Genomic DNA, 17,278 nt, shown 5'->3' with positions numbered 1-17,278 from the left:
TAGTTGTCAGTGTAGAGGAGGGTATATGTTCTGCAGTGGTCCTCAGATTTTGTATAAACATACAGATTTAGTGACCCACCAACAGAGTGGTAAGCTGTAACAATATCATTCTATATATTCGAAAAGGTTTCTATAGTTTTCTACATTTTTCTGGACTTGATGTCCCAGATGCTACTGAAATGTCTGCTTACTGTCAGCTTAGAGATACCTTAGGGTTATTGGCTCTGTAAGGAACACCATGGAATGATAATTACAATACAGAAGTCGTGCTTTGGAATAAAGGAATATAAATGCAGGCTTACATACATGAAAAGGGCTTGTCTGGCCTTTTATAATAAAGAAATAAAAAAATACTGCCAAAAAACAAACATTCCTTACATTAGAGATCCCCTGTCCGTTCCATTCCAACACTCCTCTGATCCCCTGCGGTCTACAGATTTTTATTCTGGACAGCCATGTGTACGCTGCAGCCAATCAGTGGAAGTAGCAGTGCCATGGTGGTCATCTCTGCGACCAGTGAATGGCGGCAGAGGACATGTAAGTCCAGAGACTTAGAAGCATTGGAATAGGGTTAACGCAATATTGGCTACTTTTATTATTTGGCACCCTATGTAAGTTGTTCGGACCACCCCTCTAATGGATGTATCATAGACCCATCTAGTGAGTCAGCAGCAGATTCTGAGGTTACAGAGAAGCTTCCTGAGATTTCTGCTGCATAATTCAATTGCTTATTTTCTAAACCACAGATTAGACAAAAACAGGCGAACAGTTCAGAAGAAGAAGAAAACAAAAAAGCCCCCGTCGCTTACCGGCCCCCCAGACATCATCATCATCGTCAGCTTCTCTGAAGGACACAGAGCTTGCTTCTTCGGCTTCATCCTCAGGATCGGGCACTTTGGTCACGGTGAAATGTGGCATGTTTGCACGGCTCTTTTACCCCTTTTGGAGCTCGGCTGCTACCTCTGGGCTTTTATACTTTCTGATCTTCCATGTTTATTTGTCTATTTCTGTTTGGGTCCTAAATGCTTTCTTGTAACATTGCACTTCTAGTTCTTAACTCGGAATCCTTTGTAACTTTTAGCTGATCCTTCTTCTCTCTCCCTCCCTGCGCTCCTCCCTTATCAGATATTGTGCCTTCTCCTATTTTGGGAACCTAAGTGGCCCTTGTTCTCCTGTCCACTCTTCCTCTCCGTCTTCTGGGATCACTTATTATCAGCGCTTCCCTGTCACATGTTGCATCCATGTAGGAGGTGCATGATCTTAAAGGCAAAGTGCCACGAGCAGTACCTGTTGTGACCACACAGGTATGTAACCTTGCGCCCTGGTGACACCTCACTCACATCTGCAGCTTTGTAGGTTGGGTGTTGGGCTGCAATTGACATTTGTTTCTCAGTGCGGCACAATAGGTGCCAAGTGGAGCGTCTGTGATTAGGATCTTCTCATAAACAGCCTGGGGTGTGACTCATGAGTGTACAATAAATACATCTGTTCTAGTTACAGAGAACTCAAATTAATAAGGGTGCGCCATAACCCCAGGTCACTCTAATGAGAATACAACCAGAGTAGTCGGATCAGACAATCGTGGGTCTGTACACCACCTACAGTGCAAGCCATTCAGAGGTGTTCGGGATGTTACCAGTACTGCCGTTATGGTATGATCTGACAGCCAGAACCCGGCCTTGGGAAAGACATCAATACCATGTAACGAAAACATGCTGCGTAGAAATGATCACTTTGGCTTCCCCTATAAAATCCGGAATTGCCTTATAAGCGGGTTACGTAGTACAATCCTGGGACACTAAAAGCGACCATTAGATAAATCCTTTGTACGGACGCAGTCAATGAAAGATGGGCACCAGGATAGACCCCCAGGCAGGACCACGCACCTAAATGCCACTGTCAGAGATTTACAGCAGTATTTCAGGTGTAAACAGCAGATGGCGATATGCAACAACAATATACTCAGCTCCAGAGCTTGCTCCATTATACACATGACATACTGGTAGACCATGAAGGCAGAAGGGTCTAATAATAATAATTACATTTCTACAGCGCCAACATATTCCGCAGCACTTTATATTTTAGAGGGGACTTGTACAGACAATAAAAGGCATTACAAAATTAATAATAATCACATAAATCAACAGATACAAGAGGAGTGAGGGCCCTGCTCACAAGTTTACAATAATAATAATAATCTTTATTTTTATATAGCGCTAACATATTCTGCAGCGCTTTACAGTTTGCACACATTATCATCGCTGTCCTCGATGGGGCTCACAATTTAAATTCCCTATCAGTGTGTCTTTGGAATCTATGGGCTAAAGCATAAATGTCAAACTCTGGCCCTGGAAGCTGATAACAGCTGTACACAATGATAGGAAAGGGGGCTGTCTGTTCCCTTCTCCATCATTCTCCCTCTGAATCTGAGCTCTGACATCTCAGCGCAGCAGGCGCGATCACGTCACTATTTCGTGCCAAGCAGTGCACTTCATAATACACACTGAAGAGACCGAAGCAGCAAGGAAACGAGGAGAGATTAGTATTTACATATTTTTAAAGGGTGGTCCATTACACTGTATGGAGGAATATGTGGGGCCCATTATGCTGTATGGAGGACTATGTGGGGCCCATTATGCTGTATAGAGGACTATGTGGGGCCCATTATACTGTATGGAGCACTATGTGGGGCCCATTATACTGTATGGAGGTCTATGTGGGGCCCATGATACTGTATGGAGGAATATGTGGGGCCCATGATACTGTATGGAGGAATATGTGGGGCCCATGATACTGTATGGAGGAATATGTGGGGCCCATTATACTGTATGGAATAATATGTGGGGCCCATTATACTGTATGGAGGAAAATGTGGAGCCACAGTTGGAGAATCATACGGTGTTTGGGTCACCATACTTTGCTGGGGTGGTTGGGGGGGGGGGTACAGTAGGGTCATCATACCATGGTTTGGGAAGATACTGTGAGATATGCTATTCTGTGACCCCATCGAATATTAAAGGGGTTTTTTTGGAAAGGAGAAGAGGGGTAATACGCAATTAGAACTTCTACAGTATCTCATGTGTATTGATCCATCTATTATGGAGGATGCAATGTTTTATTACAACTGTAGCAAATACTAAACCGATTTGAATAGGTTTCTAAAGAAGAACCCCTGTCCAAATGCTGGATGAGGACAACATAGATGGAGGTCAATTGCTTAGGACCACTTCTCCTTGAGCCAGAACGATTGTGGCAAGGGTTTGCTTAGTGTACACTGTCAGTCTAAACATAGTGCACATTTCTATAGGTTTGGGCAGCCATTGACAGCACGTACTGATGTACACGGTCAGGTCATGTTCACACTACTAATTTATCCAATAACAAAATCAACTGCAGAGTCAACTGCAGAAATCCATACAGTAAAACGCCATCCAATGGTGCTAATCCATGTGTGGCCACCATATGCAGTCTCCTTTTTATGTACAAATTGTGATCTATGACACAGATTCAATGGGAGACAGCATACACAGATTTCAGAGCAGAATCCAAAAATAAACTACCACTCCAAGGTTTTTATTTCACCACTGGATAGGTAGCTGTAATGTTTCCACTCTCCATATTCTGCTGTTCCCAGAGCGGTTATGATCCTCTCCTTCGCCGTATGACTGGCTTGTTCACCGTGTTAATGGGCAGGCGGGAAGTCACTTTCCAATATAAGTCTATGAGACTCAGAACCAGTGTTTCATAGATTTACATTAAGAGCTTTAACGACTAGCGGTGAGATCCAGCCAGTTAGAGCTGCGGTTGCAAGATGGCAGAGGATGACCAGATCAGTGCCGAAACAGCAGAAGATGGTGACTGTTAAGTATTTTAATACACAGAGAAAATAGATTACTGATACCTATCTGGTAGTGGTACTTTAAATTTTCTTTGAGTGAACATAACCTTCCTCCAGATGGTGCACATACGGTAGCTCACTGAATAGATTATTATGCTTTGTCAGGAGAAGTATTTTTTTTTTTGCTTATAGGAAACCTGTTATGTCCGATAATGCTATTAACCTGTAGACATAAGGTTAATCCACATTATGAAGGTGTCCAGCCACTGTACTGGGGGTGCATCAGTGCAGAGCGGTCAGTCAGCGCCGGGGGGCCGTTACAGCAGACACTCCCAGCGCTAGGAGTGGTGGCTGTAATTGCTCCGGACACACGAGAAGCACATAGGAGAAATAAATTTAATTTTCTTCCGGGTGCCGCACTTTCAGTACAGCGGCCGGGCACCTTCATAACGTTATTAGTCAGCAGATTAATGCTATACCTGCAGGTATATAGAGTCTGACAAATGCCATTCCTGAGCAAGTTCTGCACTGCTGGTAGCCCGATCCCGCAGCTGAAACACTTTTAAGAGACGGTCCTGGTGCTTGCTGGTCTTTCTTGGGCGCCCTGGAGCCTTTTTGGCAACAAGGGAACCTCTCTCCGTGAAGTTCTTGATGATGCGATAGATTGCACCTCAGTAAACAATCTTTCTAGCTGCGATACTCTTCCCTGTTAGGCCATGTTTGTGCAGTGCAATAATGACTGCACATGTTTCTTTAGAGATAACCATGGTTAACAGAAGAGAAACAATGATGCCAAGCACCAGCCTCCTTTTAAAGGGTCCAGTGGTGTCATTCTTACTTAATCATGACAGATTGATCTCCAGCCCTGTCCTCACCAACACCCACACCTGTGTTAATGGAGCAATCACTGAAACGATGTTAGCTGGTCCTTTTAAGGCAGGGCTGCAATGATGTTGAAATGTGTTTTGGGGGATAAAGTTCATTTTCTAGGCAAATATTGACTTTGCAAGTAATTGCTGTTAAGCTGATCACTCTTTATAACATTCTGGAGTATATGCAAATTGCCATTAGAAAAAATGAAGCAGTAGACTTTGTAAAAATTAATATTTGTGTCATTCTCAAAACTTTTGGCCATGACTGTATAGTTGGCTGCAAATTAAGTTAACTGAGAATACATCATGACGGACTGAAGGAGTACGTAACTCTTTTAGCTGTCTTTTTCTTAGAGTCTCATTTATGACCGAGGAGCACATTGAATGTGCAGGGAAAAAAAGTCTGTAACTATTAATGAAACTGTAAAAATGAATTGTACAAGAATTTAAGTAAAAATAAATAAATAATTGTTCCCAGAGGTGTACAATCCCTTTAATAATGTATGTAAGGCCTCTTTCACACTTCAGTTTTTCGCATCAGTTATAATCCGCCAAAAAGGCGGACAAGCGGATCCGTTGTCAACTGATGTGAACGGATGGCACAGGATCCGTTTTTAGACGGATCCTGAAAATGAAGAAATCGCTGGCCGGGAGAGAGAGAAAGAGAGAAAGAGAGAAAGAGAGAAAGAGAGAAAGAGAGAAAGAGAGAAAGAGAGAAAGAGAGAAAGAGAGAAAGAGAGAAAGAGAGAAAGAGAGAAAGAGAAAGAAAGAAAGAAAGAGAGAAAGAGAGAAAGAGAAAGAAAGAAAGAGAGAAAGAGAGAAAGAGAGAAAGAGAGAAAGAGAGAGAGAGAGAGAGAGAGAGAGAGAGAGAGAGAATTTTTTTTTTTTTGTCCGGCACCCAGAAAGAAATTCGTGTTAAATCAGTGTTTGCAGGATCCGCCAGAGAAAAAAACGTTACAAGCTCCGTTTTGAAATTTTTGAGGATGGTGACGGACAGCAACTTTTGGCGGATCCTCACAAAAAACGGATGCAACGGACAGCAATCCGTCACAATCCGCCATTAATGCAAGTCAATGGGAAAAAAACGGATCCTCAAAAAAAATTTGAGGATCCGTTTTTTTTCAAAACCTGGCGGATTGTGACTGATTGTAAAAAACGGAAGTGTGAAAGAGGCCTTAGCAGGATTGGCTGACACTCAATTATTTTTTATTTTGACAAGTATTTTGCTAGTCACCCTATTGAGTGCTTTTTGTCAGGGCATTTACCCATCGGATGTTTATGGTACAAAAAGTCAGTTATAGCCTGGCAGAAGCTGTCGAAAAGCATGCTTTTGACACTTGTACATTTTTTTTTTTCAGATCCTGTCTCTGTTTAGTGTGAAAATATTTATACTTGAAATCAGACTCAACTGCAACAACCATTTAAAAAGGGAATCTGTCAGCAGGTTTTCACTACCTCATCGGAGAGCAGCCTGATGTAGGCAAAAAGAAGCTGAATTCAAAGATGTATCACTTAGATTACTGGGTGCAGCCGTTCTGACACAATCAGAGTTTTTAGATTTAGAATGAAGCAGAGCTGAGGAAGCTAACCCCACCCACAGCAGGCTGTGTATCTACAATATCCATAGACAGTGAGATGCCTATCACAGGAGGGGGCGTGTCAGACTACCATGCACACATTGCTGTGTCCCAGCAATGATAGGCTCCTGGTGCTAAAACAATCACTGCAACCAAACAAAACCATAGAGCTGGATAAAATGCATCTGTGCTTTAACCCCTACAGCATGCTCAGAATACGTAGCAAACAATTTTAACAGATTCCCTTTAAATCTCAGGGTCATCTTTTAGGTATGTTATTGGTGCCTGCAGTAACTGTTGACTGAAAAAAAAAAACTATGTAGTTGGCATTATCTAATTAGCTGTGGACATACCGAGTGCATAAAATACAGAATCAGAAGAGGAATATAGTTAGTTAGGCATTCTTGCACAAAACACGTGGTCACGATTTCTTGAAAGTTATTTCAAAGAGAATACAGAACTCCCTCACATGACAGACATAAGGCCTGTTTAGGCTTCCGTTCACACAGCGGTCATGCTGCAGCTTTTAACCGTACCAACCCTGGGCCACTGCTATCTTTTTACTGTTTTCTGAACAAATACTTTATCTTGCAGGGAAACCGCTGCTTCACCTGCAAAACCACGTAGCCATTAGGATCAGCCACATGGGCTTCAGGTCCAACAGATGTTTCTCTGCAAGATAAAGTGACTGTGCTGTAAACAGTAAAAAGTCCACAGCAGTACAGGGCCACCACATGACCACTGCGTGTCAACACAGTGGACCAATAATTATCCAAACGGTCATAATAATAATAGTGCCATCATGTCTTTCTATCCTCCTTCTCCTAGTCGCAGGAGACATTACTCCCAACCCTGGTCCCCCATTTTAAAGAAAGTCAAACCCCCCAACTGCTACACTCAGAAACCCCTCTAATCTTATTAATATTCCCTGCCTGCCATCTGTCTCTCTTAATTGTGCCCTTTGGAATTCTCGCTCAGTGTGTAACAAACTCTCCTTCATTCATGACTTTTTCCTTTCTAATTCTCTTAACCTTCTGGCTCTTACTGAAACCTGGATCCAGCAGTCAGACTCTACCGCTGCTGCTGCTCTTTCCTATGGTGGACTACACTTCTCTCATACCCCAAGATTAGACAATAGAGCAGGTGGAGGCGTTGGTCTGCTCCTATCACCAAAATGTACCTTTCAGGTTATCCCTCAAGTACCCTCACTTGTCTTCCCTTCTTTTGAGGTCCATGCCGTCAGACTCTACACCCCCTCCTCCATGCGAGTGGCAGTGGTATATCGTCCTCCCGGCCCATCCCATCAGTTCCTGGATCATTTTGCCACTTGGCTTCCACATTTTCTCTCCTGTGACATCCCAACCCTCATTATGGGCGATTTCAACATCCCCATTGCTCCTCCCCTCTCCCCATCTGCTACTCACCTTATATCTCTAACCTCCTCGTTTGGCCTTTTGCAGTTTACTAATTCTCCAACGCATGAAGACGGAAACTCCCTCGACTTGGTCTTCTCTCGGCTTTGTGCAGTGGATGATTTTGCAAACTCCCTTCTCCCGCTCTCTGACCACAACCTTCTTTCATTCTCTATCAAGAACTGCCAGGCTGCTCAGGTCACCCCCACTGTCCATACTTATAGAAACATACAGGCTATTAACACACAGAAACTTTTGAAGAACTTACAGTCTTCATTGGCCCCTATCTCCTCCCTCTCATGTCCTGATTCTGCATTGAAGCATTACAATGAAACACTTCAAAAGTGCCCTGGATGAATTTGCACCTCCTATACATAGAACACCACAACACAGACGGCGACAACCCTGGCACACCCTGCAAACACGTTTCCTGCAGCGGTGCTCCAGGTGCGCCGAACGTCTGTGGAGAAAATCCAATCTACACGAAGATTTCATCCATTATAAGTTTATGCTTCGAACATACAACACTGCCCTTCACCTCTCAAAACAAACCTATTTCAACACCCTCATCACCTCACTGTCCAATAACCCTAAACGTCTCTGACACTTTTCATTCTCTACTCAACCCTAGAGTACTGGCCCCAACCACGGAGCTTCGAGCTGACGATTTGGCCAATTACTTCAAAGAAAAAATTGACCAGATCCGACAGGAAATTATCTCCCAATCACCTTATACCATGCACTGTCCTCCCTCCCCCACTGCATCTAGCTCACTCTCTGAGTTTGAACCAGTCACAGAAGAAGTAAGCAGGCTCCTTGCATCTTCTCGCCCAACCACTTGCACCTGTGACCCATTTCCATCACATCTACTCCAGCCCCTTTCCCCTGCTGTCACCCCTCACCTAACTAAAATATTTAACCTCTCTCTTCTGGTATCTTTCCCTCCTCATTTAAGCATGCCGTCATACATCCACTACTTAAAAAACCATCCCTCGACCAAAACTGTGCCGCTAACTATAGACCTGTCTCTAATCTTCCCTTCATCTCTAAACTCCTGGAACGCCTGGTCCACTTCAGTCTTATCCGCTATCTCTTTGATAACTCTCTTCACGACCCTCTCCAATACGGTTTCCGCTCTTTACACTCTACTGAAACTGCCCTCACTAAAGTCTCTAATGATCTAACAGCTAAATCAAATGGTCATTACTCCATGCTAATTCTCTTGGATCTCTCTGCAGCATTCGACACTGTGGATCATCAGCTCCTCCTCACTATGCTCCATTCCATTGGCCTCAAGGACGCCGTTCTCTCCTGGTTCTCCTCCTATCTCTCTGACCGCTCCTTTACTGTATCTTTTGCTGGCTCCTCCTCTCATCTTCCCCTTACTGTTGGGGTTCCTCAAGGATCAGTCCTAGGCCCCCTCCTCTTCTCTTTGTATACTGCCCCTATTGGTCAAACAATCAGTAGATTTGGTTTCCAGTACCATCTCTTTGCTGACGACACCCAACGCTTCTTCTCCTGACATCACACCAGCCTTTCTAGAAAACACCGGCGATTGTCTAAACGCTGTGTCTAACATCTTGTCCTCACTATATCTGAAACTGAACCTGTCAAAGACTGAACTCCTTGTGTTTCCTCCCGCTACTAATGTACCTATACCCGACATTGCCATTTCCGTGTGTGGTTCCACTATTACTCCCCAGCAACATGCCCGCTGTCTTGGTGTCATACTTGACTCCGAGCTTTCCTTTGTCCCCCACATACGATCACTGGCTCGCTCTTGTCATCTGCACCTCAAAAACATTTCTAGAATTCGACCTTTTCTTACTTTTGACTCTGCAAAAACTCTTACTGTTTCTCTTATTCATTCTCATCTCGACAATTGTAACTCTCTTCTAATCGGTCTCCCTCTTACCAAACTCTCCCCTCTCCAATCAGTCTTGAATGCTGCCGCCAGGATCATATTCCTCGCCAATCGTTACACCGATGCCTCTACCTTGTGCCAGTCATTACACTGGCTACCCATCCACTCCAGAATCCAGTACAAACTTATTACCCTCACCCACAAAGCTCTTCATGGCTCAGCACCACCCTACATCTTCTCCCTTGTTTCAGTATACCATCCTACCCGCGCCCTCCGTTCTGCTGATGACCTGAGGTTAGCATCCTCAATAATCAGAACCTCCCACTCCCGTCTTCAAGACTATACACGTGCTGCGCCAATTCTTTGGAATGCACTTCCCAGGTCAATACGATTAGTCCCCAATCCCCACAATTTTAAGCGTGCCCTGAAAACTCATTTATTCAGACTGGCCTACTGCCTCAACACATTAACCTATTAATCTATCCCTGTGTGGCACAGCCAAAAGTTTTACCATAACCAGGTTCCCCACATCTTGTTCCCACATGCTTTATGCATCCATTAGCCCTCTGCATCTGTACTGTTACACACTTAACATTATGGCTGGTCCATACAATCAGGGCAACTGTTACCACCCATTTTTAGTGTCTCCCCTTTTTTCCTCATAGATTCTAAGCTTACGAGCAGGGCCCTCATTCCTCTTGGTATCTGTTATGATCTATGTGATTATTGTTATGCTGTAATGTCTATTGTCTGTACAAGTCCCCTCTGAAATGTAAAGTGCTGCGGAATATGTCGGCGCTATAGAAATAAAATTTATTATTATTATCTTAGAGGCATAAATCTTCCATGTATACAATTTCACAGACAATACTATGCTGTGACCTAGTGGGCAGCTCAGGCCTTCATCACACCTGTCGCTTCTTACTGTGTCTGTCTTGACAGTGGCGCTAAATAAAGCCCACCCCAATCAGCGGCATTTGTCACTGAGAACAGACACATGACAGACTTACCGATGACCTGTTACCAGGTCAAAAGTGGTCCGTTCATTTATTTTTAAATCTGTCATATGGTTCCAGAACTATGGGCCTTTTATTTGGTGCTACTATTTATGGTGTTTATCAAGGGGGCAGTGCTCACAGGGTAATAATGCAGAGTTGCATAAAGACATGCTCCCAAAGAATCCGGTGAGCCACGGCCTCCTCTCCATAGTGGCGATATTAGCTTGTAAAGTGTATATGAAAATTTCCCCTACAATCAAGGGGATGATATCAGAGATTCTTCTCTGGGGCTGTGTACTTTTTCCCCCTTTATGGTGTTGACCAATCACAACCTAGCATCAAATAGGGAAAACAAAATGCCCCCAGAGAAGGTCAAATCTGGTTTTTGATATTGTAAGATCTGTCATGACACACAACTCTGCTCTCCTTCCCAGTTGCACCAATCTTTTCATGGGACGTTTTGAGTCCCTGTACATTGCACGGTCCTTCCTTCTGATCGGTTTCAAAAGATTCATAGATTTCATAATTAGACAGGGACACGGGAGGGAGCACAATTTTTAGTTTTAAGACTGAATCCGTGAGGTTTGGAGTTCTCTTTTTCCTAATCAGAATCATGTACTGAATTTCTGGATCTACCCATCTCACTTCAAAAATGTGGATGTTAACAGCTATTTGGATTTTTCTATTGGGAAGTGGATCAAGAATGTGCCTTATGGCCAATATTGGTGCATACGAAGAAACTGAACAAAGGACATTGATTTTGAAACGGAATCAAATATTCTGACAATCAGATTCAAAGAAAAGGGCTACCAGACGGACATTCTGAGAGACGCCTATAGAGAAACAAGGGGATTGAAACAGGCTGATTTTTAATTGAAAAATCTTGGGAAGATTAGATACAAAAAAAAAAAAAAAAAAAAAAAAAAAAGAAAAATTTCTTAGTTGACAATAAATGTAAACATAGTTTTATCACCAATTTTAATAAATCACAGGAGGCAATTATGGGCATACTCAAGAAATACTTGTTTATACTAAAAAGTGATCCAATACTATCAAAAATTATACCAAAAATTTATTTTTGAAAAATCACATTGCACCAAGTCGGATCAATTAAAAAAAAAAAAAGACTAGCGATGCAAACAAATAAAGCTATCCCTTTTTCAAGAACTAACTGGGACTTCTCATTGTGGAGAATCTAAATGTCAACATTGTAAATGGTTACACATGGTTGCAAAAAAAGTTTTTTCTACGATTACAGGGGAGCAGTAGCTTTGGGTGGTTCAAGTTTTTGCCTTTCCAGTGTTGTGCCTGTCTAACACAACTACTTCAGGTGAGCAATTTCATCACACTGAATTTTCCGTTCCTTTACGCTGATTCACACATAGTGCTCCTCTGTGTTTTGTTTGCTTCTTCCCATGGCACATATCTCACTTCTAGCATCTACCATGATTACAAGGGGGAAGGGGAGAGATGAGCAGAGCTGTGTGTCGCTACAAATACCTCTTTGTATCTATCCCAGAAATCGGGGAATAATGCTCTGATAGCTGCCACATAGCCAGAGCAGTGTATGTGCAGCGCTCATCTGACTGCACTGTCAGCTCTGCTTTTGCCCCCTCCCTTCTCCTCACACATGGTCATTGCTGTAAGATGAAACAGCACCATGTCACATATATCACCCTGGATGAGATATAGAGGCATAGATGCAAAGAAGTTTGTAATGACACACAACTCTTCTCTCCTCTTTCTTGCACGCATGTAGTCTGTTGTGCTCTGGGGAAGAGAGTAGAGCTGTGTGTCATTACACATCTTTCCATATCACACAGAGAAAGTCGGTTCTGTTCTTTTTTGTGGGCATTTTTTTCTCCTGCATGATGCTGTCTGGTTATTGGTCAATGCCACACAGGGGAAAATGTATGAGCCCCCAGAGAAGTATCCCTGATCAAACAAGGGTGCTTTAAGGTGAAATTAGCATATTACCTTTACAAGCTAATATCTCCACTTTGGAGATGCGAAATTAAAAAAAAAACATCAGCCACTAGTCCATGAGGTGGCCAGAGGGTAAAAGTATGCAATTTGTGCAAGAACTAAACAACGTTACTAATGTTAAGGTACTGTCACACTTAGCGATGTACCAGCGATCCCGACCAGCGATATGACGCGGTCAGGATCGCTGGTACATCGCTAAGTGGTCGCTAGTGAGCTGCCACACAGGCAGATCTCACTAGCGACATCGCTGGGGACGGGGATCGCTACTTACCTGTCACACCAGGCGATCCTGCGTCCTCCCGCCCGGCTCCACGCGTCGCTTGTCTTCACAGCAGGAAGCACCGCAGGAAGCTGACGACGAGAAACAGTCCTGAACGTTCTCGCGCGATCAGCGATAAGCAGCGGGGGAGCGGGTCGCTGGTAAGTATCAGACACAGCGATATCGCTAGCAATATCGCTATAACGTCACTAGTTATAGCGATATTGCTAGCGATATCTCTTAGTGTGACATGCCCTTTAGTTACAAAAATGTAATGCTACTAAAGAGCAAACTATCAGAAACTGTATGGGCTGTCCCTGAACGCTTACACAACAATGCATCTTATCTGGGATATGCAAACAGACATCTACCCACCACAGCAATAGACACGGAGTTTATTTTTCACGCTTGTAATTACAAGTAAAGGCCCCGTCACACATAGCGATCTCGCTAGCGAGATCGCTGCTGAGTCACAAGTTTTGTGACAGCGATCAGCGACCGGCCCCCCTGCCGGTATCGCTGATCGCTGCAGGAAAGGCCAGGACTTTTTTTTGGTCGCTGGTCTCCCGCTGGCCACCACGCATCACTGTGTGTGACAGGCGGGAGACCAGCGATCAGCTGACAACTAACGTACACATCGGGTATCTAGGGACGCACGTCCCTTGGATACCCGATGTGTACGTTAGTTACAGCTTCCTGCATCAGCGCGCTGGTTACTAACGTGCACAGTGACGCCGGGCGGCGCTGTGCTGATCGCTTGTGAAGCTGTCTGTTTGACAGCTCACCAGCGATCACATAGCGATTCACCAGCGATCCTGTCACATTGATATCGTTGTCAGGATCGCTGGTGAGTCGCCATGTGTGACTCCAGCTTAAGACCAGGGTCAGACTTGTGAGAAATTCGCATGTCAATACCCAGCACTGCCGCCGGCACTCGGGACCGGAGTGTTCAGCTGCATAGAAATACATGCATCTAAACGCTCCGATCCGAGTGTCGGCGGCAGTGCCAGGTATTGACGTGCGAGCTTCTCGCAAGTGTGACACCGGCCTAACAGTTCTTCAAACCAGCAGTGAATACTCGGCACAAGTATCTGCTGGACATTTCCCGAAGTATATTTATTGTACATATATTGCCAACTAACTCCATTTACATTGTAGCATTACATAAAGTAAAGTGAGCGACATTAAAATAACCAATATTACAAATGAAAGAGATGACCTTGATGTATGCACGATCAATTATGGTCAACAACAAAGAATAGAGTTATCGTTGATCTTGTCTCAGATGATCAATAATCAATACAATCACGCAGAAACAAATCATAATGATTAATAATGCTGAGTTTAAACTGCCTCTAGGCGGCCCATACGCATTAGATAATTGCTGGCTGGTCATCTTTCAGACTGCATATATTTCATGTACACTGTATAACCAAATTACCGTATGTCAACCGCCCCATCACCACCACCTCCAACCAACCCTTTTTTCACTGTATTCAATTGTTTAAGTTGCAAATTGATGCATAAGTTGCAAATAGCCATGCAATCTCCATAGACAAACATGGGCTGCAGTATAAAAGCCCCCGTTAACATTGAAGCTGAGCAAAAAGTTTGACAGAACTCTGGTCCAGCTTCAAGGCTAGCGCTCCACGGCAGCCAGACCAGTGTGCACCTCTCTGATTACTAGTCCCCTGTGATGTACGCCATGACAAGCAGATGGCTAGTGGTCACAAGACGTGTCCAGGACTGTGCCATTCACATATCAGCCAATGAAGTCTACAGGACTCTGGTGTGGCTGTTATGGAGTAATAGCATGAATGCCCGTTCTGGGTTCTGAGAATCTTCTTGCTCAACTCTAAGTTAGTTGATGGAACTCACCTGTGCCAGCGCGATTATTTGACTTTAATACGTATACCGGGAGTGGGGGGGCTCACATAACATCTGCATAGATAAGGATTAGGGGGTTTAAATTCAAATATCAAGTCCTTTTTGTACTCCAGGAGAAGTTTTTCCCTTCTACCGATTGAAAACACTTCAACATTTGTCCAAGCCAAATGCTCATGTATATGGAGCGGGATTCAACTGACAGCTATCACCTGTGTATGGCCAGCCTGAGATGTAATCCAGAGCTCAGTGATTTATACTGTGGAACTGGCACCTAAGAAAGCCATTATGCCACAGGTCAACACAACACATTTCTGATCTACCTGCTGGATCTGCCCTGGTCCACTGTAAGACCCATTTTCATGAGCTGGATGTATCTAGAAGTAACAACAGATCAGCCACAAACCTTGAGGGTGTGAAAGTGTGAGAGAATCACCCATCCTCTTTGGCATCACTAACTACAGAGTTCAAAACTGAAAGTGACATCAGCACAGAAATGGGACATCAGGGGCCTCAGGAATGGCTTCCACGGTTGAACGGCTCAATGCCAAGCTTAAGCTGGAGTGATGTAAAGCAAACTGCCACTGTTCTTAAGGCCTGTTTCACACTTCAGTTTTTTGACGTCAGTCAAAATCCGCCACTTTTAGAAACTAACGGATCCGCCCCTTTTTTTGGCGGATCTGGTTTTTCCCCATAGGCTGGAGTCACACACAACGAATAAAAAAAAAAAAAAAAAAATCGGTCCTATCGCACAAAGGTATCTTAACCAGTGATGCGTTTTTGATGCGATTTTTCATCATTGATGCGATTTTAATCGCATGTAAGCATCCTTTTGACATCCGTCTGGCGAGATTTTCTCGCAGGATAGCAAAATGGACATATAATGGAGCCCAATGACAGGTTTCCCCACACAAACGAATTAATAGATCTAGACACACATGTATATGTATATATGTATATATATATATATATATATATATATATATATATATACACACACACACACATATATACATATATATATATATATATATATATATATATATATATATATATATATATATATATATATTTATACATGTCATAGAGACACATTTATACATATATTTGATATTCATACAGTTCATCATAGCAGAATAGCCGCAGAAACATTTGCCGGCTTTTGTATAATCATTCTCCTGCCCGACATGAAATGACACATGGTTTACATATAGTTAACCATTTCATTTCATGTTTTTTTGTAATGTCTACCACTATTAATTAGATGAGTGTTTGTGGGTAAAATTATGGAGTTGTAGGGGTTAATTTAAGGGGTTAATTCGTTGTATTAAATTACGGGGACTCCCTGCAGCCTCAGTGACGTCAGCAGGAGTCCCTGCAATTTAATACAACGAATTAACCCCTTAAATTAACCCCTACAACTCCATAATTTTACCCACAAACACTCATCTAATTAATAGTAATAGACATTACAAAAAAAACATGAAATGAAATCGTTAACTATATGTAAACCATGTGTCATTTCATGTCGGGCAGGAGCATAATTATACAAAAGCCGGCAAATGTTTCTGCGACTATTCTGATATGATGAACTGTATGAATGTCAAATATATGTATAAATGTGTCTCTATGACATGTATAAAATATCTATATATCTATCTATCTATCTATATATATATATATATATTTTGTGTCTAGATATGTTCATTCTTTCTTTATTTAACCGGTCTCTGTGATTTTACTGTATTGGAATAAAGAATTGCCGGCTTTTGCTAAAGGACACCGGGCGCGATTTAATCGCAACTCACACATCGGGTCCGTTTTTAGTCCCATTTTTTCTCGCCCCCATAGACTTTTATTGTCAAATCCGGTCTGAAAATCGGTGACAATTGCAGCATGCTGCGATTGTCTCGGTCAGAGGATCGGATGCGATAAAAAAAAAAAAAAAAATTGCATGATGGGAGCTGCCCCACAGAATAACATGGGTTTGAATGCAATGCGATTTTTTATCGCATTGCATTCGTCCGTTTTATTCGCCAGTGTGACCCCGGCCATAGACTTACATTAGCGGCGGATTTTGACTGATGGTCATCCGTTGCTTCCGTTTTTTGACGGATCCGCTAAAATTTTAGCGGTTCCCGGGCGGAGCACACGGACAACGAAACGTTTTTTTCTGACTGCGCCTGCCTGGGAGAATTTATCGGCGATGCTTTTTAACCCTATACGCCGTTATGGAAGCAGCGAAAAATCTCTCTCTCTCCCCCTCGCTCTCCTTTTCCAGACTCATGTCACTTTAAATTTCATTAACTTAGCAGCTAAAACGGATCCTGTGCCATCCGTTTGTGCCACAACGGAAACGGATCCGTTTTTCACACTCTGATGGATTTTGACTGACGTCAAATAACTGATATGTGAAACAGGCCTAAGGCTACGTGCACACGCGGTTTTACCTGCGGATTGCTCTGCGGTTTCTCATCTCCACAATGGAGGAGATGGCAAACCGCAGCGGAATCCGCAGAAAGAAATGACATGTCAATTCTTTCTGCGGTTTCAAAACTGCAGAAAAACCGTGCGGAAAAATCTGCACT

The 17,278-nt window shown here is 43.2% G+C and overlaps 1 protein-coding gene across 4 annotated transcripts in view; it reads right to left on the bottom strand.

Annotated features, from left to right (window-relative positions):
- SLC12A6 (solute carrier family 12 member 6) overlaps nt 1–17,278 on the bottom strand; it is a 74,307-nt gene that overhangs the window by 45,736 nt on the left and 11,293 nt on the right. The window contains exon 1 of one of the 4 annotated variants that reach the window (XM_073565017.1): nt 810–1,214. The exons of the other annotated variants lie outside the window; for them this stretch is intronic. Within the exon in view, the coding sequence (XP_073421118.1) occupies nt 810–918 (109 nt within the window). The 5' untranslated portion in view covers nt 919–1,214. Of the gene's footprint in view, nt 1–809; nt 1,215–17,278 lie in introns of those variants that run through there. 4 annotated transcript variants of the gene reach the window in all.

The sequence above is a fragment of the Dendrobates tinctorius genome, unplaced genomic scaffold (genome assembly GCF_039654945.1).
Source record: "Dendrobates tinctorius isolate UK_male_01 unplaced genomic scaffold, ASM3965494v1 ptg000516l, whole genome shotgun sequence".
In the NCBI taxonomy this organism is placed as follows: domain Eukaryota; kingdom Metazoa; phylum Chordata; class Amphibia; order Anura; family Dendrobatidae; genus Dendrobates; species Dendrobates tinctorius.
The sequence above is the reverse complement of the archived record's forward strand: the minus strand, read 5'-3'. Positions and strand labels throughout refer to the sequence as shown.